Below are 27,497 nucleotides of genomic sequence, written 5' to 3'. Positions count from 1 at the left end.
CTGGTCCCCTAGACCCCTGACAAAGTAGGCTGAGGCTGGCTAATCCAACAGTCTCAGAGCACCTGTGACGTGTGCTTGTTGGAAACACCCTAACGGGCTCCAAGGCCACACAGAAATAAACCTTAGACATGAATCATGGCTTAACTCCTCGTGACACAGTGCCAAATGTGTTCAGACTTAGGAAGCAGATGTGTGACTTCCCTCTTGCTGCTTGCTGGAGGAAGTGAAATCGCTCTGCAGCACCAGAGGTGCACACCTGTGAAGAATTGCCTCTCTGCTAGAGGTCTGAGTTCCGAGGTTAGCCCCAGCCCTCCACTGTCTCCGGGGAGCCATCTGAAGACAATGTGTGTTTATCGGAATATTTCAGTCTGAGTAAAGGCATAGAAAATCACTGGAAGGAGTAAAACGGGAAAGTGGAGGTGGGAGATGCTAGTCACATCCTGCTCCAGTGAGCACCACCCTTCTCATGCAAAGGGAGGCTGTGCCCCAGTCTCACCATTTCTCTTTTTATTGTTTCCCACCAGCTAAACTCCCTTCACCAATGCAATCATAAAGCCCATGTATTCAACCTCCCCAGGCACTTGAAAGTGCCAAAAATAATTTGACGATTTAAAAAATGTAAGAGCACATCAATTGGTTATACAGTACCAAATGGTCAGTACTAAAAATATGCATACAAGTAATGTTATAAAGACTGAGCAGGTTATATCTAAAAATATATACGTATCTATGCACACAAACAGACATGTACAGATACACACATACACACCTAAGCACATGCACAGATAGACATACGCACACATGTACACACACAGACACGTGCATTTACATATATGAGTGCATTAACAATTAGTTTTAAAAAAAACAAAAAAAGAGGCTGTGACTTTGAAGGAGGTGGAGAGAGGTATATGGGATAAATTCTAGGAAGAAATGAAAATAGAGAAATGTTCTAATTATGTTCTATCTCAGAATTTTAAAAAATTAAATATGTATCCATATTGCTAGAATTGTTTTACTGAATACAAACCAATACCCATTGTTATTTAGTAGTTAATAAATGTTCAATAAAAAAACTCATATAGCTAAGGTGGGGGAGGGGGAAGAGGGGATAACATTTGAAATGTAAATACATAAAATATCCAATAAAAAGATTTTTTAAAAAGCAAGAAAACCTAAGAATCTCAGAAAATTTAAGAATAAAAAAATATTTAATAAACTCTACTGACCAGATAATGTCTTTGGGTTGGTGTTGAAGTTTCTAATTTTATATACTTGGTCATATCTGGGTTCATGCTGAAGGCCTATTATTTTACACATCATGATATAATGCCATAATTTTATTATACAAGTTATTTGGAAAACTTGTGTTGACTGTAACTATAGAATATTTTGTAATTCTTCCATTTGATGTAATGTTAAAGTGAAAACTGTACTAAAAAGAAGGAACAGGAAAGTGAGGAACTGTTTGGCAATTTGCACAGACTTGGATCTAGAATTGTCTATGCTTCCTTTACTTGCCTCTCACTTCAGGATATCAAGGTCTCAACAGCATAATGTTTTTTATTACTCTTTGTGTGTGTGTGTATGTGTGTGTGTGTGTGTGTGAGAGAGAGAGAGAGAGAGAGATGCAGATGTATGTGTCAATGAGGTTACCCATTGAGGCACATGTGGGGTACAGAGGTTGACATCAGATTTTTTCTTCCTCAATTACTTCTCCATTGCCTGTTAATTATTTATTTATTTATTTATTTATTTATTTATTTTTGAGATAGGGCCTCTCAGTGAACCTGAAACTTACCATCTTAGCTAGCAGGCTCTTGGAATTCTCCAGCACTGGGGATTCAGGCATGCACTGCTGTCCCTCATCTCTAGCCCTCAACGTGATTTTGTAAAGAGAGAGCAAGAAAAAGTTGCTAGCCTGTCATCAAATGAGTGTGTACGAGGCCCTTACTGAGTTGTTGCAAGTACTGAACTCTTAGCTTTTAAACTCTGTCTCCCGAGATACACATATATGACCCCTGATTATATGTGAACTAGCGCACCCTCTGCAGTGGTTGAGCCGGGTTTTCCAACTTCGTGTAGCTTAGACATTGTTCACAAACTCATTCCTCTTTGAAGGCTGGTATGAGTCAGTTTCCCCAAACACCTTGGCATGAATAGACCCATGATAAGGCCTTTATGGATTTACTGAACACCACTGGAGCCTGAAGAGTGACTAGAGAAACTCAAATTCTTCAAAAATGCATTGCTGCTGCCTCAGTGACAGCCTGAGATGATTCAGTTCTTTGGGATCTTCACAGCCTAACTATCTCCATATTCCTAACCTGTGGCTGAAACACGATTCTGCTTTTAAGAGTCTTAGGTCTACATCTTGCTCATAAAATGATCTGGGGTGCTAAGAGGGTGCCATGTGAAGACTTATTATGTGCTACACACTCCCTGGCTGTGGCTAAATGAACCAAGACACTCCTGGTGTTAAAACTATGTAGTAATAAAGAACATCTTTCTATGGGATGAAAAGGTGAAAAGTATGGTCAGTTACCACTCACTTTAAAACTGCACACATGGAAAAGATCAGACCAATGTGTGGACACACGTACACATGCTCTTTGGCCACTGTATGCTTTGAGTAAACCAAAATGTATGGTATGGCTTTTGTCTTCTCTTGAATATTTCTATCTGAAAGGAGAAAAACAGAGCAGTGTGGAAGCCCTCACCCTTACCCAGGATGCTCAGGACAATCCAGGCTGGGGTTTCCCAGCAAATGGAATGCTTTCCTGGACAGTTGAGCCCTAGATTTGTCTATCTCTAAACCAGGACTCTGTGAGTTTGTAACATTGAGCCCTTACGAAGCATGCATCTGAGGTTCTTTACCCTTTTGTTTTCAGAGGACAGTTTCCAACTCCAGGGTGCCAATGAGATACCTAAGATTTATCCTTGACCCAGAGTAGCCTGCCTAGTGGAGGCGGGGTATGTAAATAAGCCTGAGGTTGCTACTCACTCTTGCATTTCCAGTAAAAAGAAACTAATACTGTGATTTCACAAGAGAAGAATAAGTCAGTCAAAGAGGGAGGCAAAAGCCAGATAGAGCCTTCTGACAGAGAAGAGGTAAGGTGTTGAATCTACACTTTTACTGAGTATCTAACCGCTTTGGCAAAAAACAGGCAGGGTGGGATTCACAGGGGAGGGAGGGATTGGTGAAGATTGTACATCTGCATACCCAGTGTAAAATAATTTTTGCAAGGCACTAGTGGTCTCCAATATTCCCAACAGCTTTCATTTCTCTATTTTGCAATTAGAGCAACATAAAGCGGAACTGATGGTTTTAGGAGAACTGTAGAAATTTCTGTTTCAGCAACTGCATTCTTTTCCATCCTTCTGTTTGCCCCAGTCTTGCTGCTGAATGCTTTGGCCTGGTATATGTCTGGAACCGTCTGCACCATGAACAGCTTCATGGCCATGGTCCTCATCTGGATGATGATAGCATGTGCTGAAGCAGACAAGCCTCCTGGAGACACCATTACGACTGGATTTCAAATATGCAAGGATACCTTGAAGTTACCTGTCTTGGAGGTCCTACCAGGAGGAGGCTGGGATAATCTGAGGAACATAGACATGGGACGGGTGATGGACTTGACATACACCAACTGTAAGACCACAGAAGATGGGCAGTACATCATTCCTGATGAAGTCTATACTATTCCTCAGAAAGAGAGCAACCTGGAGATGAACTCAGAAATCCTAGAATCCTGGGTGAATTACCAGAGCACCACCTCGGTTTCCATCAACACAGAACTCTCCCTTTTCTCCAAAGTCAACGGCAAGTTTTCTACTGAGTTCCAAAGGATGAAGACCCTTCAAGTAAAGGACCAAGCTGTAACTACCAGGGTTCAGGTAAGAAACCGGATCTACACAGTCAAAACCGGCCCAACTTCAGAGCTCAGCTTGGGATTTACGAAAGCACTTATGGACATCTGTGACCAACTAGAAAAAAACCAGACAAAGATGGCCACCTATCTGGCAGAACTCTTGGTCCTCAACTATGGCACACACGTAGTCACTAGTGTGGATGCCGGGGCTGCACTGGTTCAGGAGGATCACATAAGGTCCTCCTTCCTCCTGGACAACCAGAATAGCCAGAGCACTGTGACTGCCTCTGCTGGGATTGCCTTCTTAAACATTGTGAACTTCAAAGTTGAAACAGACTACACTTCTCATACCACTTTCACCAAGAGCTACCTGTCTAACAGAACCAACTCCAGGGTGCAGAGCTTTGGAGGGATTCCCTTCTATCCAGGCATCACCTTAGAAACCTGGCAGAAGGGCATCACTAACCACCTGGTAGCAATAGACCGTGCTGGCTTGCCTCTGCATTTCTTCATTAAGCCTGACAAGCTGCCTGGCCTGCCGGGTCCCTTGGTGAAGAAGCTGTCGAAGACCGTGGAAACAGCTGTGAGACACTATTACACTTTTAACACTCACCCTGGCTGCACAAATGTTGACTCACCCAACTTCAATTTTCAAGCCAATATGGATGATGATTCGTGTGATGCGAAAGTAACCAACTTCACCTTTGGTGGAGTTTATCAGGAATGCACTGAACTGTCAGGGGATGTTCTTTGCCAAAACCTGGAGCAAAAGAATCTGCTCACTGGTGATTTCTCTTGCCCCTCTGGCTACACCCCTGTCCATCTGCTGTCTCAGACCCACGAAGAGGGTTACAGTCGTCTAGAATGCAAGAAGAAATGCACCCTCAAGATTTTCTGTAAGACAGTGTGTGAAGATGTGTTCCGAGTGGCCAAAGCTGAATTCAGGGCTTATTGGTGTGCAGCCACAGGCCAAGTACCTGACAACTCAGGACTTCTCTTTGGAGGAGTCTTCACTGACAAGAGCATCAACCCAATGACAAATTCACAGTCATGCCCAGCCGGTTACATTCCACTGAACTTGTTTGAAAGCCTCAAGGTATGTGTGTCCCTAGATTATGAGTTGGGGTACAAGTTTTCAGTTCCCTTTGGTGGGTTCTTCAGCTGTATAATGGGGAACCCCCTGGTTAATTCTGATACAGCCAAAGACATAGGCATACCATCTCTGAAAAAGTGTCCTGGGGGCTTCAGCCAACACCTAGCTGTTATCAGTGATGGATGCCAAGTCTCCTACTGTGTCAAGGCAGGAATCTTTACTGGAGGGTCCCTGCTCCCCGTCAGGCTCCCACCTTACACCAAACCACCCCTCATGAGCCAAGTGGCCACCAACACTGTCATAGTGACCAGTAGTGAGACTGCCAGATCCTGGATTAAGGATCCTCAGACCAACCAGTGGAAGCTGGGAGAGCCTCTGGAGCTTCATAGAGCCATGACAGTCATCCATGGGGACAGTAATGGCATGTCAGGAGGAGAAGCTGTTGGAATCACTTTGGGAGTCATCATAGCACTAGGAGTTGTCATTACCTTGGCCATCTACAGTACTCAGAAGTACAAAAAGAAGGAATATCAGGAAATTGAGGAGCAGGAGAGTTTGGTTGGAAGCTTAGTAACAGATGCATTGGCTCCTAATGAAGAACAGGATCCAAGTCCAGCTTAATTTTCTTCAAAGGAAACAGTTTCTAGTCACAGATTCAAGTGCATCTTTCTCTTTGTTTTCTCTACGTCTGCCTTCCTAAGTACCCAAGTGACAGTTGCAGTAGGAAGGAAGCAGGTCTTACAACCCTGGGAATATTTATTTAGCCTTCTGCACCAAGAACTTAAAGGAGCCATTTTAACCAGGTATGATTCATTTGGAAAAAACTGGACTGGGACTAAGCCAAGGGGTGTGTGTGTCCATTCTCATAGTCACCTTTACCTGAATGCATGTGAGTCAAAAGAGGCGAAGTGGAAAGATTAGATTTGGAGATTGTGAATTTAGTCTGAATTTGAAAGGCTTTCCAGTTTCTAAGCTGAAGAGGTTTGCACCTTAAATACATTATTTCTTTTATTTTGTTTTCAAAGAAGCCCTCTGAATTTCAATCTGGAGGCAAACATGCCCCTGAAATGCCACAGGAGGCCTACATAGCCCCTATTCCTTAGTTTGAAAGACTTGAGTTGATTGACAGTATCCTCCCCCATGAGTCACCTCACAGGCATGTGAAGGAGAGGTTGGGTGGGGTTTCTACAAGTTCCATTTCCCAGCTTTCTCACAGCTTATCTAGGTCCGTCTTGGGCTTCTGAACAGTGTGAACAAGTCCCAGGACGGGGGGCGGGGGAATGTAACTTATAATTTTTGTGTTAGGGGGAGAAGAATGAAGAAACAGTAAGGAAACAAGTAATAAATTAGGGATAAAAACCGGGATTCTGAGGACAATGAGAATATTCCAGGAAACTTTGGATTCTCAGATCTGTCAATTAACAGCGTTATAAATGAAGAACGGTACAGATCTGGTTTGAACAGATCAGGCCGTATGGGTTCATGTTCATATGTCAAAACTGTAACTCGTCCCTCTCTATGGAAGTCTTTACCCTTGTGCAGCACACAAACACCCTGTACTGCAGCAAGAAGCTTCTGTTTCTCTAGAGGTGAAACAGTGCTTGATACTACTTCCCGAAACTGCAAACTATGGAGAAAGTGCTGTCTTCTGTCTGTTAGGATTTGCTTTTTCACATTGCTAGGAAGAGGACTGAGGTGGTTAAAAACAAAACAAAACTGATGCCACTAAGTTAGCTGGAAAAGGCCGTGACGCGCATTTCGGTTCCAAGATGGCTTCCATGGAACTGCATGACTGACACCTGGCAATAGGTGGGGCTTTGTTCAATTTTCATATCTGAAAATTTAATTCTCTACAACATGAAAATTCCTCCACAGCTCTCTTAGAAATTACGTATCTATTCACCACAGCACAGTGAGCTGTCTGTGAAAGATGATGTGTTCGCTCCTTAATATTTACAATCAAGGGCTGTGCACACAGTAGGCTCTCCAAATGTCTCAGCCTCTGGGAATGGGGTAAATTACTCATTCTTTTCCAGTTGAGATACAGAGAGGAATGAATGACTGAATTTGAACTCGGCCCTACCAACTGCCCAACCAAGGGGGCTGATTGCATAGCCTCTCCATCAATCCTGTCTCATGAGCATTGAAATGTTCTCCTTAACCTCTCTGTGCTTTTGGGTTTGGGGTATATTTTAATGTTTCATTTAAGCCAATCAACTTTCTGAAAAAAAGTAAATTCTTTAAGGATTACTAAGTCTGCAAAACAAGGCACAGCAGAAGATTCCCAGACCTTTAGTTCAAAAACTTCCTGTTGAAACCTTTAATATTTGTTCTATAAACATGTAGCTCTACTAACCAAAAACTGTGTATAACTATGCATTAAAGTGTGTACTCAGCAAGACTCTATCTGGGTGTTCATCTGTGTGATGTCAGAATACAGAGGTTTCCAGTTTACCCTCAAGCCTTGTCATTAAGTCCCAGGGTGGGGCTCCTGGGCTCTTCTCAGTCCTGACTTCAAGGCTGTGGTCTGCAGAAAGACCAGAGCTGGTTTCTGAAAAGCTGTACTCTATGGGATATTGAAGATGGAGACAGTTTGGTGACAAAGGAGGCTGAACCTTGCTTCTTGTTCTTGTGTTCCTATGGTTATTGGGATGTTTAAGAATAAATACTTAAAAAATAAAAACTGTCTAAAAATAAGGGGACTTTTACATGGTCAGTATTCAAGGCTGGGAAGAGGATTCCGTAAAGAGCTTACCATGTGAGCCTGAAACTCTGAATATGCGTCCCAAATACCATGTACACGCATGTCTAGGGGCATGAGCCTTTAGCCCCACACTGGAGGTATGGACAGGTGGCTCCTGAGGGGCACTGGTCCATCAGCCTATCCTAGCCAAAGCGGTAATTTCCAGGTTCACTGAGATAATTTATTCAAAAAGATAAGGTGGGAGATAGCAGAAGAGACACCTGATGTCAATGTTTGGCCTTAGTATGTATATACAAAACCCAGCAGACTTCACATACACTTGCAACCCGCACACATGCATCCCCTGGCACAAGCATGCATCTCCTCGAACATATACATCTACACACTAAAATGCATCCCCTCCCACACACACATGCATCCGCCCAACACACAAGAAGCAAATGTCCATGTTTTTAAAGATGACCCTTTCTCCCCAAGTTCAAATACTCATTTCCATTGCTTTATGGTTTGTTTCTTTGAGAAGAACCAAGAGTCAAACCAGGTCAAATGTGTGGTAGAAGAAATGTGGAGATTTTTTAGAAAATAAAGAAAGGGGAGTTTCCCTTTATCAAGTTAGTTGAATTGAGGCTGCCCACAGATAAAGGAAGTAGTCCACATGCTTCTGAAACAGGTGCCAAAGCACTTCTACAAAGGCAGGCCCTTAGGATTAACAACAATTTGTGCTTATTCATTTGCAGTTTATTGTTCTGCACATACACCTCATGAGCACCAGGGGGCGATGTCCTCCCACAGAACAACAGCAACAACTTCAAATCACAGCACTTACAAACAGAACACCTGACATCTGGACATTCACTAGCCCTCTCCCAGAAACCCCCCACTGAGATATAAGTGACGGCCAACAAACAAAGGGGGGCAGTGGTTATTTCTTGGGCAACAGCAGCCTTCTCCCAATAATCTCATGCACACAACAGTGAGATACCAAGACAAGTACTTTTGACCCAAGTATAAAATCACACAGAAGTCTGCATCTTACAAAAAAGAGAGGGGAATGGAAGCACAAAGGCACAGACAACCACAGGTATACTACATAGCTTTTCACAGGATAAGCATCTCACACGGTGTGTCTCCAATCCCATTTGTCACCCCTGGAGTCTCATGGAGAGAGAACATGGCTGCTGGTGCTGAGACTGTGAAAGACAAACCATGGGGTCCCCCTGCTTGGCCCAGTAGAGCACACCAGGGCTTCTCTTGGGGAAACACTCTGCACCCAAACAGCCGGTGCCCAGGGCCTATTCTCATGGTTATCAATTTTGTATAATTTTGGGTTGGCACAAGAGAAAGAGTAAGGTATTGGTTACTGCTTTGACTGACACACTGTTGAGTTCAAAGAGTGTAACTAGAGAGTAAGGTGGCCTCTCAGAGCATCCCCGGAGAAGAGAAAACGAGGCATAGACATTTTAAAGTCCTCTGGGGAAATTCTTGAAGGCATGAAGACTAACCCTCAAAATGGTTTTTCTTCTTCCTTCTGCCCTGTGCTACACTTTTCCTGCATCTATCTCCTCTGATCCGTGAAAACATCTCCCGCTGGCCATTCCCACATCTCAGAGCCTGTTTTCATTTTCTCACTTCTCACTGCTTCACTTTCCTAGCCATGGACTCCCAGCCTGAATTCTCACCCCTGTTGCCAAGAAGCAGGGAAGGTAGGTAGCAAAGGGTACTGAAGGCAAAAATGACGGCAGGCCCTCAGCGAGGCCCCCTTATCTCTGAAATGCCACAGATGACACAGAGCCTGGTGTGGGCTCCAACTCACAGTGACTTGATGAAACTGAGCTGGTTTGAAATGAGTCGGGAAGAAGGCTATGGGCTCCTCTCCCTGGGGATAATGCTCAGTGGGATGCAGGTTCTGACTGGATCAGAGAGCGACTGATAAAAGGGTTTGACTCTATCTCCCATGGATATGTGCCTTCCACTTAGTTCTGATGTGTCTTTCTCTACTTGGGCAGAAGTTTTCTCTGAGGTTCGGTGAACTCAGCAATCTTCTGCTCTGCTAGTGAGACAAAATGGCCTCCCATTGATAGGACGGCTTGGACTAAGATGGCAGAACACTCCCTCCTACCACAGCGCCCCCTAGTGGGAGGAGATTAAAATTCCATTAGTCATTTGTAGAGTGAAAAAAAAAAAAAAAAAAAAAAAAAAAAAAAAAAAACTCAGCATCAGGAACTGGGTTAGGGACATTTGGGTGATTCTACTGGCCACAGCAATATCAACAATAGTGGAAGCCCAACAGTAGGCATCTCTGGTGTAGGGTTGTATGAAAACGTGGACTTCAGTTCTAACTTAAGTAACACTGTAGTAGGTTGTTTCATTTCTTTTTCTCCCAAGCATCAAAACCTTTCAATCTTATGAAGTATAGTCAAACCCTCAAGACATGAGGTATATGAGTTCAAATTAGTATCCAGAGGAACTTTCCCCAAAGAGAATTTGAAGGAACCACTTCCAAAGAGGAAATTGGTTTCCCTTCCTGATTCTCCATTCTCTCTTACCTGACACCTAATCCATTCTTTAATGGAGCCAAGGTTGAGAAAATATTGGGGATAGACTGGATCTTGGGATGCCACCCAGATGCTGTTTAGAGAAGACCAGAATGTGTTCCTAACTATGTTAGGAATGAACTAAAGAGGCTTCTGCCACCATGGTTTTGGCCAGTCTGTACTAGATAGAGGCTGGCTCTGATCTAATATTAATTAGAAAGAGAAAAATCAGTCTCGCTCTTGCATCAGCACATCTTCCCAAGCACAATTCTGTGTCCACAAGGGTCCAAGTTTATCATAAAATGGTCTGGCAAAGGGTGAGAAAAGTCAAAGGCCCACACCTTTACTATCGGATCCCCAACAGAATTGAGATTTGGCATGTGAAACAGAAGTCAGAGACATGATAGGACTTTCCCAATAACCTGGCCCAGTAATGCACACACACTCACACAAACATATGCACATACACAGGTGACAAAGAGCCTGGTGTGGGCTCCAACTCACAGTGACTTGATGAAACTGAGCTGGTATGAAATGAGTTGGAAAGAAGGCTATGGGCTCCTCTCCCTGAGGACAGTGCAGATGCTCAGTGGAATGCAGGCTCTGATTGGATCAGAAAGCAGTTGGTTGGAAACAGCATCATGGGATGCTACCCCAGAGAGGAATCCGAGTCCTTCCATCCATTTAAGAAAATCAGATGCCTACGGACATGCCAATGGATGAGGAGGAAGGGAGGGCTCAGACTTCTCACAAGGAACCTGCACCCAGAGGCATTTGACTCTGACCCTCTTAACATGAACTGCTTCCTCACTCTGCACCAAGGCATCCAATTTCTGGTGTCTCAGCAGTCTACACCTCTCTCCCCAATCTTGCACAGTGAGAGCTCCCTGACTTCAGTGAATAAAAAAGAAAAAGCAGAGTGAAAGCAGCGAGAAGCCAGCTGAGGCAAGGGATCTCAGCTTCACAAGGTCGGGATATGGAGTACCTCAACACTGCCTATACAGTAAGTGTGCTGACCATACCCACTGCTCAGTCCTGGGGAGAGGTGCGGTTCTTGCCTACCCAGTACTGAAGACTTCATAGGGACAGAAAGAGGTTGGTCCTCATCCCACGTCTTGTTTGCATTAGGTGAAGTTTATGAATGATGTCAGCCTAATCTAGCTCCTTCTGTGACTGAGTAGGATGAGAGGTGGGGATACAAGAAGGTGAATGAGGGGTCAGGAGGCACTGCATCAACTTTCCCCATGACTCTCCATTTCCTGCCCTGTGGTCCCCAGTACCCTCCCGCCTCAGTCTTTTTCCTGGGAAGTGCTGTCTTCAGAGATACCCTGGGCAGCCAGTTCAGCCAGCACATTATCCAGGTAATTGGCATCTGGGTAGCCATGGCCAGTGAGATTGGAGCCAAATTCTGTCTTGTGGTGCACCTCATTCCAGATGACAGTATCGGACTCGCCTGTAGTGCTGGAGGTTCCAATGGCAAAGATGAGACGTCGGTCCCAGGCCACTAGAAGCAGCTTCAGAACCTAACGCAACAAAGGGGAGAGACCACAGGAAGTGAGTTGTTCAGTATTGGTCACACACCAACCGATCTTCAGGTGGTAGATTTGTCCTGATATCCCAGATCATGATGTCCTAAGCAACCCAGAAGAGAATGATTTGAAATTGCACACCTAGCACTAAAGATTGAAACTCACCTCTGTCACCGAATAACTATGTAACTTTTGACAAACTCAAAACATCTGCATGAGATTCATTTATTCATAAAATGGCAACACTATCACCCACCCCAAGGGCTGTGTGCATGTGTAGTGTATGCATGTGCGGGTTGCTTGGTTCTAAGTGCCAGAGATGGAAGCTGGGGTTGGCCACATTGTAGGCAAGTGTTCTACCAACGGAATTATGACTGCAGTCTTAACAGTTTTAACTTAATGTCTTTCTATAGTGGAGACATTCAGTAGCAGACCTGGGGCTAAGGTACAGAAATTTGTTTGTTGGTGGAATACTGCCTTCCTTGATTCTGACCTTTAGTTTGAAAGCAAAGCACTACTGTATCTTTCTTGATATTGCTGTTTCTTTGTTACAAACTATCCTCTGCCTCCTCGGAAGGACAGAACACACCCAAACCCCTTGACATTGAAACAGGACAGAAAGATAGGGTGTATTATGAGATACAGAGAGGGAATGGCAGCCCCCACTCATCTGGTTGAAACCTCTGGCTATCTGAGAATCAAGAATTCCAGCACAATTAACACTTGGTGTAAAGGTCGCTCACAAAGAACTATTTCTTTTATGCAGATATATCTTCAATAAGAATGTTCAAATGGTGATAAGTCAGGCTTAAGGAGTGGTTGTATATGACCTTGAGTAGTAATCTTTTCCTATTTTATGGGAACCTCAAACTGTTATTTTGTTTACCTTGAAGATGCCCTACCTTCTTGTATCCTTGTGGTCTAGGGTTTTCCTTATCTATTTGAATTCTGTCAGATGTCTCTTGGGACCACCCTAAAGTCTTGTTCAGGCTTCTTGGAAACCATTCAGCTTGGCTTCCATATGAGGAGTTAAGAGTCTGCGGGTAAATGCTTGTGCACCCCCTAAATTCATGGGACCTTCTCAGCAACACCTCCAAATTGAGTATTAGAATATGGAACTTTTGGTGGGCTTATTAGATCATGAGAATGAATGTCAATGAATAAGATTAACACTCTCATAAAAGGAGCCTGGCAAAGAAATTCTTGCTCTTTCTCCCTGGCGGGGACACACGAGAAGAGGCCTTTTCTATGAGCAGGAAGTGAATTCTTGCCAGATTCTGAATCTGCCAGCACCTTGATCTTGGACCTCCTAAATCCCAGTACTGTGAGAAATAAAGACCTGCTGTTTATGAACCACTCTGTCTGTGGTTTGTGGTCGTCTGCTAGAACAACTCAGATATGCTTACATATGCTTGAACTTGGACCCACAGCAGCAATATAACCACTAACACTCCATGCAGAAAGACAGACTTGAGTAAACTTCTTAGACCTGGAAAGGAAGCTGACCAAAAGCATACCTCTTGAATTTCCCCAACACTTCCCTGAGACAAGTGATTTTTTTCACCCTCTTAGCATCAGACAAAATTCTGAACATCCAGCTATTTCAATTAGACTATTTAGAATCCTGACCAAGAATTAGAAGTAATCATGAAAACCAATAAAATAAGGTCCAATCAATTAGGATCCCAGAACATTTTGCTTATGCTTTGGTGTGTGTTTAGATCAGAACAACCAGGGAACGTAAAAAAAATGAAATGGTTTCCAGGTCTGAGTTTATATCAAGCTCTTAGGAGTTAACACTGGCATTTCTCCAGGATCAGCTTGAAAATAACAGGGCTGTAGATAAGGATTTCAGTGCAGGTGAATTATTGCCAGTAAGATTTTGAGAAGAAAAAGAAAAGTCGTTCCACTCCCAACCACCTGCAAAAAACAAAACAAAACAAACAACAACAAACACAACAACAACAACAACAACAAAAAAAACCCCATTCTAATCAGGCTGGTGAGACGGCTCAGTGAGTGAAAGTCCTCTCTTGCAGGTCTAATGACCTGAATTTGGATCCCCTGAACCCACATTAGAAGTCGGATGCAGAAATGCACATCTGTACTCCCTGCACTCCCGTGGGGAGACAGGAGGGAGACACAGAAGAATCATTTGGAAGTTCTGAGGCCAACTAGTCTGGAGTAGGCAATACATCAGCAAGAAACAAGATGGCAGGGTGAGAACTGACTCCAGCAAGTCGTTCTTGGGCTTTTATGTGTACACTGCGGCACATAAATGGCATGTAATGCAATAGGAATCATACACTGGTCCGTGAGTTGCAGAAAGAAAAATAAATGCCTCATCTAGGCCTACTACAAAACATCTGCTCTTACTTTTCTCCCTTTTTCGCTGTCTGGAAGGTAACAATGTCGTGGGAAGCCACGGGCACTGAAGCTTTTCCCAGGATTTGGATGTTCTGGTCCCTGAAAGAAGAAAGAAAACAAAGATAGCTTGCAAAACATCCCTGATGAGAAGTTAGTACAGGCTTGGTGTGACAATAACAAGAGCCACAGAGTTCAGACAGAGGACAAAAAAAAAGGAAGAAGAAGAAAAAAAAACCAACTGAGAAAACCGCAGTCTAAGTTCTCAAATAGCATGTGACCTGAGCTTGGTCTGCAGCTGTAGCTCCCTGCTGGCTCATATGGAATCCCTATGTGTGGTGAGACTGATTTGGAAAACCCACCCTATGGGATGTTACCAGTGCTTAGGGAGCTTGGAGCCCATCTGTATTCAGGAAAAGCAAAGTAAAGTTTCTCATTACAGCACCAACATCACTTATTCTACTGGCTTATGAATGATGGAAAGTACACCCCACAGAAGCTGACTGGCTGCAAAAGGTCACTGGCTTTGCCAAAACTAACTTCAGCACAGGTTCCCTGAGGTACGATCACTAGTCTTTTTCATCAACTACCCAGAATACTAAAGTTCTCTGAGGCGCAAGCCAAGCAGTCAGAATTTTCCGCACGAGTCTGTGGATTTTCTCCTTTGTCCTCATGGGTTTTCACTTCCTTACTCAACCGCATGGATTAATGTTCAGGACAGAAAACCTCATGACACGTCGGCTATCATCATGCAATGACACCGAGTGGGAAAGACATCAAAGCAGAGCTGAGTCAGAACCCAGATGCTGTGGTGCTGAGTATTGTTTGTTCCCTCCAAAAACTCTCTCGGGAATTTGGCTCCCATTGCAGCCTCGTGGGCAGCTGGGGCATGTAAGAGGCAATGAGGCTCTCAGAAGGGATGAATGCCTTCTTCTGAGAGCTCTCATCTTGCTCTCAAGGGACCGGGTTAGTTGTCGTGAAAGCATGTTGTTTACAGAGCAAGGCTGCTCTGTGTGCTCTCTGTGAACACATCTGTTTGTCTCTTTGCTGCCATGAGCTGAGACAGCAGGAGATCCTTGCCCAAGGGCAACCAGACATGACTGCTGGATTTCCCCTCCTTCAGAATAATGAGCCACATTAGCCTTGTTTCTTTGTAAACCACTCAGCTCAGAGATTCGGTCATAGCAACAGCAAAAAGGAACAAGACACTAGGCTTTCTAATTGGTGTCTTTCTTAGGCTTATTTATTGTAATTATGGTAAGATACCCTAACGGCAGAACTTAAGGGAAAAATGGGTCATGCATGAGTCCAGGTTACAGTCCATCCTTGTGGGGAAGTCAACACAGCAGAAGCCTGAATCAGATAACCACATACCCACAGTCAAGAGCAGAGAGCTATGATTTAATGCATGCATGACAGACTAGCTTTCTCCATTCTTACACATTACAGATCCCCATTCCTAGGGAATGATGCCACTCACAGTGGGCAGGTCCTCCCAACCCACTTAATATAATTAAGAAATTTCCCCAATACTTCCATGAACCCATCATTGCCATCCTTTGTGATGCTAAACTGTCACATTGTCAGAGCTACCACAGGCTCCAAGAAGTGCATGGGTCTTTTTGAGGGGTTTACAAAGGCTGATATAACAACTTCCCACCCACACAAATGCTTGTCTATAATTTTGAACATCCCTGACCTCTTGAGAGTATAACCTTGTTTAAAAGTTCTACTTTGTAAGTGTAAGTCATATAATATTGACAATTTTATGCAACTGTTGGTACAAGCATTCCCACAGATAAGTAAATGCATCATGGCTGTATAATGAGTGAATGAGTGAATGAATGAATGAATGAATGAATGGATGAATGAATGAAATTGCACTCATTGGCTCAAAAAGAAAAAAAAGAGGGATTGTTGGGGAAAGTGTTTTGGAAGAAGGAAGGGAGACGTGAAAGCACAAAAGCAGTTGAAAATGTTCAAACTCAGTATATACATGTATATATAAAATAGCCAGAAAAAAAAACTGTTCAAATTTTAAAGTATATTTTTTATCTATTATTTGAGAGTTCTATACATGTATGTAGTATATTTTGATCATAGAAAAATGTTAGAAGATATACAGATATCGCTGTGACCTAAAAGAAACTAATGTTCTCTGGGACGGAAAGACTCTGGCAGTTATAACTTAAGAGTCCCACTAAATCTCTACAACGTGCATCATTCTCAAGGCCACACTTCTCTGAGCCAGGCATCCTCACTGAGGGACCAAGCCTGACCATGCCTCCAGCTGCTTCGCTGGTGCCCTAGCCTGCTGGCTGTGTTTCCAACTCAGCAGGTCTGGCACCAACCCAGTAAGGATGCTCATTCTGGGCCTGTTGCCACAGGAGCAGTCACGACTCTGCCTCAGCCTGGCCCAGAGCTTCTCCCACAGGGACTCACTTTCTGCAGTGGAAGCAGTACTTGGACATCACAGCTTCTCACCAAAACCCAGGCCTGCATGGTCCCTGGAGCTTCACAAGGCAAAACACTGAACATCTTGCTATTGACCCACAGGGGTGAGTCTGCAGAGCACCCGACCGTTTAAAGATGTGTTTCCTTTCCACAAGCCACCCCAGGGTGTCACTAGAGGTGCTAGGACCCTGCATAGGCAGCACTGGCCCCCTCTGTACATTTATAAAGAAGGCTCTCTCTATCCCTTAACTCTAGAGGCTTAAAAAATGTGGCCGCCTTCTCAAAAAATGCCTTACTTTAATATTTCGTTCTACTTTGACCCCTGGTGGACTCTTCCTTCCTTTCTTTCTTCCTTCCTTCCTTCCTTTTTTCTTTTTTCTAAACTCTTGTTTATTAAGAGAGAGAGAGACAGAAGACAGAGAGAGAGACAGAGAAAGAGACAGACAGAGACAGAGAAAGAGAGATAGATAGATAGATAGATAGATAGATAGATAGAGAGAGAGAGAGAGAGAGAGAGAATGTGTACACCATGTTACATGTGTGGAGGTCAGAGGATGACCTAAAAGAGTCGGTTCTTTTCTCCCACTACATTGATTTCAGGAATTCTCAGTTTATCAGGATTGGCTTTCAATTGTCAGGGCCCTTACCATTAAGCCATCTTGCCAGTCCACTCCAACATTTTCATTCTTCCCTATCATCCCAGTTAGCTGCCACAGAATCATTCTAAGTGTCTCTCCTGGGCACAAGCTAACCACATCTTACTTACCCTCCTCCCCTTAGTCAGGAGCCTGAAACGCTACTGGGGACTTATTTCCCAGTCATCTCCTGTTCTTAAGTCACATGGGCCTCTTAAAGCAAATTTACATGTTACATGTTTTATAATCCTAATCAGACAATAATCTCCAAGGGCTCTTCACAGCCTAAGCAAAGTCCCCATCACTGGCCCTAGCACTCAAGGCCTTCTGTGACCTGCTCCCTACATTCTCATCATGCGCCCTCCTTCCATGCCTTTTGCAAGTCTCAGCTTCCCAAGTGAATAAATTCCACTGTCCTTCAACATGCACTTTTTCCCTACAGTTGTCCCTCCTGAGCTAACTGTGGACTCTATATTTCTCTCGCTGATTCACTAGAGAGTGCCTTTCTTCAAAAATGTTTCCCCCCACCTTCCAGACAGACCACACATAAGTCCCTCCTCCTCTTCCTCACTCCAACAGCTGAGCCAATCAGATAGCACAAAGCAAGGTCCTGGGCAGCTGAGTAGTGTCTGAGAAGCCCACAGATGGACTTTCCCAGTCCTTGGGCCTCCCCAGCAGCACAGATGAGGGAGAAAAATCTGAAGCTAGGAGGAGGAAGCAGGCACCTTGAAGACAGCCAGGAAGTGAGCCCAGGGTCACAAGACTTTGAAGTCCTGCAAATCCCTTTGTGTAACTTTCATCAGGGTGCACATCTGGCTCTGTTCTCCAGATTGGGAGTGAGAGGTATTTATCTTGCTCTGCCTGATTACCAAGGTCCCCAAGGAAGAGGCCTCCTGTTTTATGGACGACCACACTTTGCTGCTTGATTTTCTTATGCTCTGGAGGCACTTTGCCTATTTATATTATTTATTTTATCATCCCCCCTGGCCCCACAACAATCGGGACTTCGGGGATCCAAGATTTAACCAATCTGAAGACTGCTTCACCAGTACCTAACACACACCTGGGTGTAACCCACATGCAAACACCTGTGAGACAAAGACGAGCAGGAAGGCACAGGTGGGCGTGAAGGAGTGTGAGCAAACCAAAGTTTGCCTAGGGATAAATCCGGTCTGCACCCTAGAACACCTAGGAAAGGCTCAGCTGTGTGAGGGAAGGGCTTCATTGAGTGTACTCATGGATTATTATTTATATTTGTTTGAGGGCTGACAGTCTTCCAAAACCCAGAGAGGAAAGAAAAGCCAGTAAAGACAAAGCCATCAAATTGTTTAAAATGCAAATAACTGTTTGACCAAGAAATTCTACTGCCAGAAAATTATTCTACAGACATGGTCACATGACTAGTATTAGTTGTTGGTAGTAACATGATCTGTTGTATGAAAAGATTACAAACAATCTAAACAAACAGCAAATGGGAATGTTGAATTAGATATGTATACAATACATTATTTCACAGACATAAGAATAAGGACATTCTCTATTAACACAGGGAAAAAACCCCCTAAGGCCCATATAGTTACTTGAAAAATTCAGAGTGTGAAACAATGTGCCTAAATGTGGCTCTTTGTGCAAAACTGGGAGGGGGGATGCAGTCTCCACTGAGTATGTTCAAAGAATGCTGGAAGGATACAGAGGAAGAGGAACAATGGAAGACACAGGGTGGGAACAAAGATGGGAAGGAGGCTTTTCCTAGTACAACATTTCACCCACGTCCAGAGTTGAAATCACCGATGGCAGCATCCAAGGCTGGACTCACCTGAATGCCAGGGGGGATACTGTAGATAATCCGGATGGTCTTGCAGTCCGGATGGCCAGGCAAGGAGTGGGGAATGAGGTGGTACTCCATCTTCCCTGGAGGCTGGGTGCCTGTCTTGACGCCATAAATGGTCTTACACGTTGGGCACTGCAAACTCCCATCCTGAGGAGCCAAGTCCAGTACAGACAGATTAGGAAACTGCTCTGTTCATGACCATCCCCTGAACCCCCTAATGTACCAGAGAATGATCTTAAGAGAGAAAGCTCACCCAGTGGTTAACAGACCTGAAACTCTCTCTAGCTACTTAAGCCACTGTGGCTTTCCCTAAAATGACAGGAAGAAAATGACATGTGGCCCATGTTCCATACTGAGACACATAGATGAGACACCTCTATCCTTGAGAAGAAGAGCTGACTAGGGCAGGAAGCCAACACAGGTAATTGTGATTTAGACAACACCCACATGGATGGAACACACAGTAATAGCTCAAGAAGAACAACTTATTGAGTGATAAGACCAGACTCACCAAGGACATTTTTAAAAATTAAAGATGTTTGGACTCCACATCTGGCTTACTGAGTCAGAACTGGAAGCCCAGGAAGTACAGAGGTTCAGAGTGAGAACTCTAAAGTAAAGCTGCCTAGATTTGAATTTCAGCTTTACCTTTTAGCCACAGACAAGTTTACCCCTCTCAGTTTCCCTTGTACAACAAGAAATATAGTCCCCCTCTTTCACTGGGCTAATGAAAGTCAGGTGAGATGCACAGGGAAAGTGTTTAGCATGTCATAACCAAATGATCTTAGTGTGCTTATTGTATCCGTGGGGTTACTAATAGTTGGGCCCCATGTTGGGAAAGAACAAAACTGGCTTTAAGAAAGTGGTTCTTAAAACCAATTATAAATTTGCTTTACCTGGGTAGGTACTGAGAGCCCCTTCAGGGACTGGGAACCGAGGGACCTACAGACTTAAGAACTTGCCACCCGTGAGGGTTGGAGCTCCAGTGAAGTCTAAAATTTCCAGTTTCCCCTACAGCGCATGGCTGGTCATTACAGGTTTGAGTCAGAATTGTTCTCCAAGGCTCATGGGTTAACAGCTTGGCTGCCCACTGAGGAGCTTTTGTAGGGACTGGAAAATGAGGACTGAACCTCATTGATAGATTAAGCCAACAGTGTAGTGATCTGAAGGCAGCCAGGAACTGTGAAGGACAAGAGGGAGAGGAGGGGATGGGGAAAGGACACATGCAGAGGCCACACAATATACCCGTGCAGGGCTGGCCCTCGGTGACATACTTCCTCCATCACACCTCAGAGGCTTGCTACCATGGTTTGCCTCATCATAAGCCCACAGCAAAGAAGTACCACAGACTAACTCCCTGAAGTAATGAGTCAACAACAGCAAACAAACAAAAAAGCAAAATCAAATCAGTCTTTTCTTTTCCTTCCTGTGGTTTTCCCATACATTGTGTCACAGCTACGAAAGCTGGTGTGAGCATGGCTTGCGGAGACAGTAACATAAAAGTGTGTAGTCCTGCAGCAGGACCAGGTGAAGTGTCACCCGGTAGGACAGACAAGGTAATTCTCAGGTTCACAGGAAAGGAAGAGAGTCGAGAAGGAAGCACGCAGGGCAGCGAGCACGTGTGTAGAATGTGATGCTGCTCAGCTAGGGTCCTGGCAGACGCTGGGGGTCTTTGGGCAGGAGAGGAGATTCTCTCAGAGCTATTCAGGCATGAGTCAGTCACGCTTGGTTCCTTTTAAATAACGGATCGTATTCATGGTCACTGCTTTCTGCAACCAAGGCCCTGCTCTCTGCTCTAGCCTTAATTGGCTTCCAGACCGGGAGCGAGTCCATTTTCTCCCATGCTTTTCTTGTTTGTCCTTAAGAGAACAGAAAGCTTCCAGTACTGTGGAAAGGGAGAACAAAAACACATCGGCTTGGGAAACATGTTAGGAACCCTACAGATATAAATATGGAGTTAGTGGGCGGTCTTGAGAGTCATCTAAAATGGAATATATGTGCTAAGACACCTGAGCCCCCCTTCCCCACCCCTAAATCTTCTAAAAAGGTGAGGCTCTAATGAAATATTTCAGTCCTGGGCTGTGAGAAAACATGGAATCTTTCACTAATGATAAAGGGCATCTGAGACACCAAGGAAGACGGAGACAGGAGGATCCCTTGTTCTTGGTGGCCAGCCATCCTGGTCTAATGGTGATCAGTGAGACACCCTTGTCTCAAAAGAGGTGGGCAGTGTTCTAGAGATGGCACCAGAAGTTGTCCTTCAGCCTTCTCATGCACATGCACTTATACAAACATGAACACAGGGGGCGGGGAAAGAGAAAGCAGGAGTTGTCCTCCAGCTTCCTCATGCACATGCACAAATATGAGCACGCACACACACACTCACTCATACATACAGCAGTGAGGTGTAGGCAGCAGCTACTGTTTCATATCTGTTTGTCCTGAAAAATGAAATCTTAAAGAGGTTGCAGGTCATTCAGCTCATAAGCCAAAATTTCCATTCAGGGGAACTTCCTGCCATGCCTCCGCCATTGTTCTCGTGGAGTTACGTATGAAAGTCATAAGGAGCACCCCCAAATCCTGACTTCTTCTTGGGCAAGAAGTTAAGAAATATTTAGTTGCAACATGAGCTGGCTCCAGAGACACGAGAGGTGCTCAGTGTCACAGAGAAGGAATTCACAGGTGACTGTAGACTCAGTCAAGAATGCAAGTCAATGGCTTCAAAAGGACAGATAACAAAGAGGGAAATTGTCATTTAGGGAGCCAGCTAGATTTCTGAAACCAGCTGTTACTGAGGGACATCATCTGTCAGTTAGTGGAGAGAAGCTCTGTCTCAACCTCCAACAATGGATACTAAGGGAGGGATTATCAGGTACTTTGACAATGCCTTTCCAGGGACAATCAAAGGTGTTTTGGCATTGGCCACAGAAGGTGGATTTCAACTTAAGCCACTGGCACAAAGAATAAAAGCTACTGGGAACCCATTTTCTGCATCACGAATAAACAAATTCTCATCATTATGATGAAAGCTTCCTTCACTGATGGGGAACAACTTCACTCAGTGGTGGGCCATTTCCCTCAGAAACCTTAATGGAAAGCTCAGTTCTGCTAGACCATCCTGTATACCCAAACCAGAACTGAGGGGAAACTTAACCTAAAGGAGAAGATGAAGACAGAGTTTTCAATGTGGGATCTAATCAACCCTGAAAATAGCACACATGCTCATTCCTGCTGCCTTGACTGAGGGTTAATCTCAATTGTCAACCTGATTTAGATTTGCAGTGGAAACGTACCTCTGGGCATGTCTGTGATAGACTTTCTAAAATGTGTTGTGGCATCCTAAATGTGAGCAGCTCCCTTCTATAGGCTGAAGCCCTGACTAAATAAAAAAGAGGACCAGCATCCACGCCTCTCTGTCCCCTAAGGATAGATAGACAGGACCAGCAACTTTACCTGCCTACCACGCCTTCCCCACAATGAGCTCTCTTAAATTGTGAACCAAAATGAAAGACTTCTCTAAGTTACTCCTGCAGAATTTAGTCATAGTAATCAGTGAAGTAGCAAATATATCTGGAGTATTGTTACGCGTTCCAAACCCTGTGGGACCATGAGGACACTCGGGAACAAATCCTGACCTGCTCACCCTCATGGTTGACACTGACCTTGTTCCCATTGTTGTACATGGCCACCAGACAGTAGATGTGGTAGATGTGGCCACACCTGGACAGCTTTCCCACGAGGTCAGGTTTAACTGTAGGCTGTGGGCCCTTGTAGCCAGAGGGGGCTGTGAGGCGCTCCATACAAATGGTACAATCCTAGGAAATGAAGAAGAAAAGACAGGCATCAACTGTCATTCAGCCCAGGGAAGCATCAAAAAAGTAGTTCACCCTTTTCTAGAATTCCACAAATCAGGGGTGTTGTATTTAGCTGCGTGGGGGACGGGGGTAGGTGTTTCTAAATACAGTGTTGTCTTGATTTACACAGCAGAGAAATTTCGCATGTAATTCCCATGCATGCATGCACACACACTAATTTGGACTCATTAATTACATTATCGTGATTTCCAGGAGCTTGTCAACAGATACCATGACAACCTTATGTTGCACTTTGTAGAGGTATTGTGTTTCATATGCATTAGAGGGAGCTTCTATCTAAATAAACCTATGGCCTATTTCTCAACACCAGCACTGCTGATGTTGTGGTAGGGTGGCTGTTGGCTATGGATACTGTTCCAGACCTTATAGAGGGCTCAGAAGTTTTTATGGTTTCTATGCACTAGATGCTAGTAGCATACTCCCTAGTCAGTCACCAGAACCCAGAGTAAACCCACACAAGGCCACATGCTCCCTCAGGGACAAATCACTTCAGCTGAGAATCACTGGTCCAAATCAAATCCATTCTAAAGGGAGTTCACATGACTTGGCATACTGTTTTACTTAAACTCAGACAGGCATGGAAGGTAGGCTAGAATCATTTAGAATCTGCTAAATGGGGCAAGTTAAACCATAACTGCAGCTCAAAACCTTAAACCTTGAAGGAAACATCAGCTAAATCTGTTCCACGCCAGCCAGGAGTTAGAAAACAGCACCTGGCACACCCCACTGAAGACAGAGACAGAGAACATACATGTGGTGATGGAGAAAGAGACCCCTGCCCCATAACCCCTGAACTCACCTCTTCTGGGGGGTGCCGGACCTTCTGCAGATACTTCTTTAGCACTTCCTCTGGGGTTTTACCTATGGAGACAGAAGATCATTAGGTCACCAAGGCAGAGGAGATGAGATCACATGACATTGCCATTCCAGGTGCTTCAGAGAGGAGGGGCAAGGTCAAAGAGAAAAGGATCTGGGCTATAGTGGAGTCAATTAAAGTGCTCGCCTTTCAAGAAGGAAGACCCAAGTCGATCCCTGGAAACTTGTGTAATGGAGCATGCTTGTAATTCCAAAGAGGGAGTTGAAGTCAGGCAAATATTGGGGTGATGTCGACTCTAGACTAATTGGTAAGCCCCAAGAAAATAAGAGGCCCTGTCTTTTAAAACAAAACAAAACAACAACAAAAAACCCCAGGCAGATGGCACCTAAGAAATGATACTTAAGGTTGAACTTTGGTCTTCGTGTGTAGGCGTGCATGCAAGTACATACAAACACACATGTACTTATGTGTGCACATAGGAGAAAAGAAGGTCAAACGATTTGGCACCAGTTTAAGGAGCATGAATGAAAGCAGAGGTTGTCCCATATCAATCAAAGAGCCTTGAGGAAGGATAAGCTGCTCCGTCTGTCTTGACCTCTTCTTGCCCACTCTCTGGCATGTTTGGCCCTTTCAGCAAATCTGCATTTTAACTGAGAAAAATTGAGTTTCTATTCCTGATAATCAAAGAGCCCAGACTTGCCCATCTGATCCCCTGATAAACAGAAATGAAGACACTTTGCATTGTCCTACCAGTCAGACGGGCTGCATTTCTTCTACAGCTCATAAAGCCCTATCTTAAGTCTTGTAACACAGTGTCACAGTCAAATTATTTTTAAGGGGAAGCAGGAAGTTGTGACCCTCCAGTGTCAGGACAATCCTTCCTGGCTTCAGATAGTGCGGTGGCCGCCAGCAGACTCAGCCCAGGAGTGGGGAAAGGGTAAGGCTCCAGAAAACATACTAAGAACCACAGGGGAAGCAAGCTAAACTGAAGGCAGCAGGTAGGACCACAGTGGTTTATAAAAAGCCACAGAGGGAAGAGATGCATGAAACCCTGGGCCATTCCTCTAGCTTTTCCAATCTGCTTTCTTACCCATTAAAAAGGGCAGATTGGTAGTACCTACGAAATGGGTGCTCTGATCACGAAAGAGCTGATGAATTCACAGCCCGGTAGCAGCTTGCCAGAGAGACAGTATGTGCTATTAATAGTGCCCAAGTGTAAGGCCCTGTCCCCACGTACTGGACTAAGAACGGGCACGTGAGTTCATTGAAGCAGAGAAATCGAATGGCACAGGGAAAGTAGGACAGAGGGCGAGAAAGTTTATCAGACAACAGCCAAAAGCCGAAAGGCAAGGCCTTCTCTCCCACTGCCCCATTTTTCTTGGGAGAAAAAATGTGCTTCTATTAATTGCCTATTACCAGGTCCTGGGCCAAGTGCTGCACACAGCCATTCTGACTCAAACTTCACAGGAAGTTTCTAAGATGAATGCTTAGGAGAGCAGACCATTTCATAATCAACTGCAGCAATCAGGACAGCCAACCCAGAGTCCCCGAGGTCTAGGAAGGTGCCCTGGCCCTTAGTAGCTGGATAAGTACAGAGTGATTTGTGAAGGAGAGTTCATGGAGCCAAAGGCCAGAGGCTCCAGAGAAACATGAAACAGTGGTTACTTCTCAACTGTTACAGGCACATTTCAGTCGACACTTGCTGGTTTCGGGCATCACAAAGACAGGAAGGCAGAAGAAGTTCCACCCAACTAGCTACTGACAAAGGTCGGAGGACTTGATGCAGTGTTTCTGTTCTGACACCAAAGTTATGTTTCTCTTCTAACATACAGCACTTACTAGTCTCATGGTTCTGCTACTGTTGTTTGATATATTCATGTGTCTACAGGTAGTTCTTTTTGACCCCTAGCCAACCCTCTTTGGTAGACTCCTGAGTCTACTAGCCCAACCTGCTTAGCAGATGCAGAACTGACAGCGCAGGGGGCTAAGCCATGACTTTGACCTTGGTGCAGGTAGAGTCAGGGCTGGAAGCCTAGTCTTTCACTTCGGGTGTCTAAACCAGAAGAAGAGGCCTGTACCTTTCTTGGCCTGTTTTTTGGTGGTCTTGCGGCTTGTGTTAGAAACCCCTGGGATGGACTTTATCTCACTCTTGCTGACAGGGGGCGGGTGGAGGACCAGCTTTGGCGGGCGAGTGAGACACACAGGCAATCCCGCTGCACTCATGAGGATCCCGGTGATTCCTGGAAAGGGTAGGGCAGGGGTGAGGAAGGGTTGAAGAATGTGCTCTCAGGATTCCCCACAGCCTCCCTCCCCGCTCATCCTCTCTCCTGGCCAGCAGACTGTATTTATAATCCATGCATTCTCTATGCACGCATCTGCAGCCGCATGCTTGGGCGTGTCGGTGGGTAAACACCAGAAGTCAGCTTTTTTGCAAGTTGTTCTTCCCACGGCAACCACCTCACTTTAAAAATTATTAATTAACTGTGCTTTTGCTCTAACCCCCCATTCTCTGGCCCACGTTTATGTTTTTTTTTTTTTGTTTTGTTTTGTTTTGTTTTGTGACCCACTGATTTTGTTCAGGAACTTTTGTGTGACCACAATGTGAAACTATCCATTAGCACGGCATAACTGAAGGCAATGGCTCTCCTTTCTCTCAGAATCTGCCAGTAGGCACTAATTCTGAGGCCTTCCTCAGTCCATGCCTGGCCAATGACAAGCCATTCTTACGTAGGCCCAGTGAAGGCAGCCACGGCTCATGTAAGATCACGACTGAACTGTCTATGTTAGACTGAGAAGGTAGGACTGGCCACCCTTCTCCTTATCCTCCACATCTTACATTCTCCTCACCCCCTTCTGTGATGTTCATGAACCTTGTTTTGTGAGACAAGGTATCACAGACTGGACCTCACCAGGAAACTGGTAGTCAGCAAACTACAGTAATGGGATTATATGCCTGACTTCACTGTTCCCGGTTTAATAGAAAATGAACAGGGATTGTGGGGGTAGAATGCTTGTTTTCACACTTGTCGGCCAAGTACTTTATTAGATGAGCTATCATATCTCAAGACCCCTGGCAGGCTCAGCTTTTAGCACCACCTACTGAACTTTCCTGATCAACTCCTAAGATCTCATTTTCTTCAGTTATCACCCAAATTCTCTCCTCTTTATAAATATGTGTTCACTTGCTAGTCCATGATTCTAAGTTTTCAGCCTAAGTCAGTCAGACCCAGGTTAGTTAGCTCTTACCTGCCAAGGCAGGATTAACAGGGCTGGACCCATTCAAGTTTTTCACAGGCACAGTGGGCACCCTGTGGAAGGAATGGGCAGAGGTATTATGGCTCTGACAAAAGAAACAAAATGAACAGGCAGCGTTTCAGTGCTTAAACCTACCAAAGTACAGTGGTTTCTTAAACCTATCAGTGGGAGGTGAGAGGTTCAAACTAAACTCAGATCACGACACCCTCTGCTCAGAACCTGAGCATGCAGAACGGCCTGGGATGCCCACGGTCAAATCAAGGAGTTCCTAGCTCTGCATTATCTGCCAGTTCCTCCACCTCAATCTTCTAAGCCCTCTGCCAGCCCCTTCCCATCACTGTTTTATCCTCTTCTTGCTGGTCCTAGCCCGTCAGTCACATGCCTACCTAAGCACCTTTAGTAAACGTTGTTTCCTCTACCGAAGATGTCCTTCTAGGACACTGTCCATTTCTACTTACACTCCCTTAGTATTGGCTCAAACACAGTTCAGCCAAGGTCAGAGTTTTATCCCTGTCCCCAAATCCATGCACCACAGGA

General features: G+C 44.7%; 2 protein-coding genes across 3 annotated transcripts in view; one reads left to right on the top strand and one right to left on the bottom strand.

Annotated features, from left to right (window-relative positions):
- Positions 1-3,441: 3,441 nt before the first annotated feature.
- On the top strand, positions 3,442-7,310 carry LOC308416812 (macrophage-expressed gene 1 protein; the record flags this gene model as incomplete). Its single annotated transcript, XM_080911902.1, has 1 exon — positions 3,442-7,310. The coding sequence occupies one exon, from the start codon at positions 3,442-3,444 to the stop codon at positions 5,581-5,583; it is 2,142 nt and encodes a 713-aa protein (XP_080768028.1). The 3' UTR covers positions 5,584-7,310.
- A 2,621-nt stretch (positions 7,311-9,931) lies between these two features.
- DTX4 (deltex E3 ubiquitin ligase 4) overlaps positions 9,932-27,497 on the bottom strand; it is a 32,197-nt gene continuing 14,631 nt past the window's right edge. Inside the window, exons 3-9 of one of the 2 annotated variants that reach the window (XM_080911904.1) lie at positions 26,952-27,013; positions 25,784-25,945; positions 23,688-23,749; positions 22,676-22,828; positions 18,999-19,160; positions 14,106-14,195; positions 9,932-11,723 (exon numbers count right to left, since the gene is read on the bottom strand). In XM_080911904.1, coding sequence (XP_080768030.1) covers positions 11,490-11,723; positions 14,106-14,195; positions 18,999-19,160; positions 22,676-22,828; positions 23,688-23,749; positions 25,784-25,945; positions 26,952-27,013 — 925 coding nt within the window. In that variant the 3' untranslated portion in view covers positions 9,932-11,489. The remainder of the gene's footprint in view (positions 11,724-14,105; positions 14,196-18,998; positions 19,161-22,675; positions 22,829-23,687; positions 23,750-25,783; positions 25,946-26,951; positions 27,014-27,497) is intronic. The other variant, XM_080911905.1, reaches the window with a different exon arrangement.

Source organism: Micromys minutus, assembly GCF_963924665.1.
Source record: "Micromys minutus genome assembly, chromosome: 2".
Lineage (NCBI taxonomy): Eukaryota > Metazoa > Chordata > Mammalia > Rodentia > Muridae > Micromys > Micromys minutus.
The sequence above is the reverse complement of the archived record's forward strand: the minus strand, read 5'-3'. Positions and strand labels throughout refer to the sequence as shown.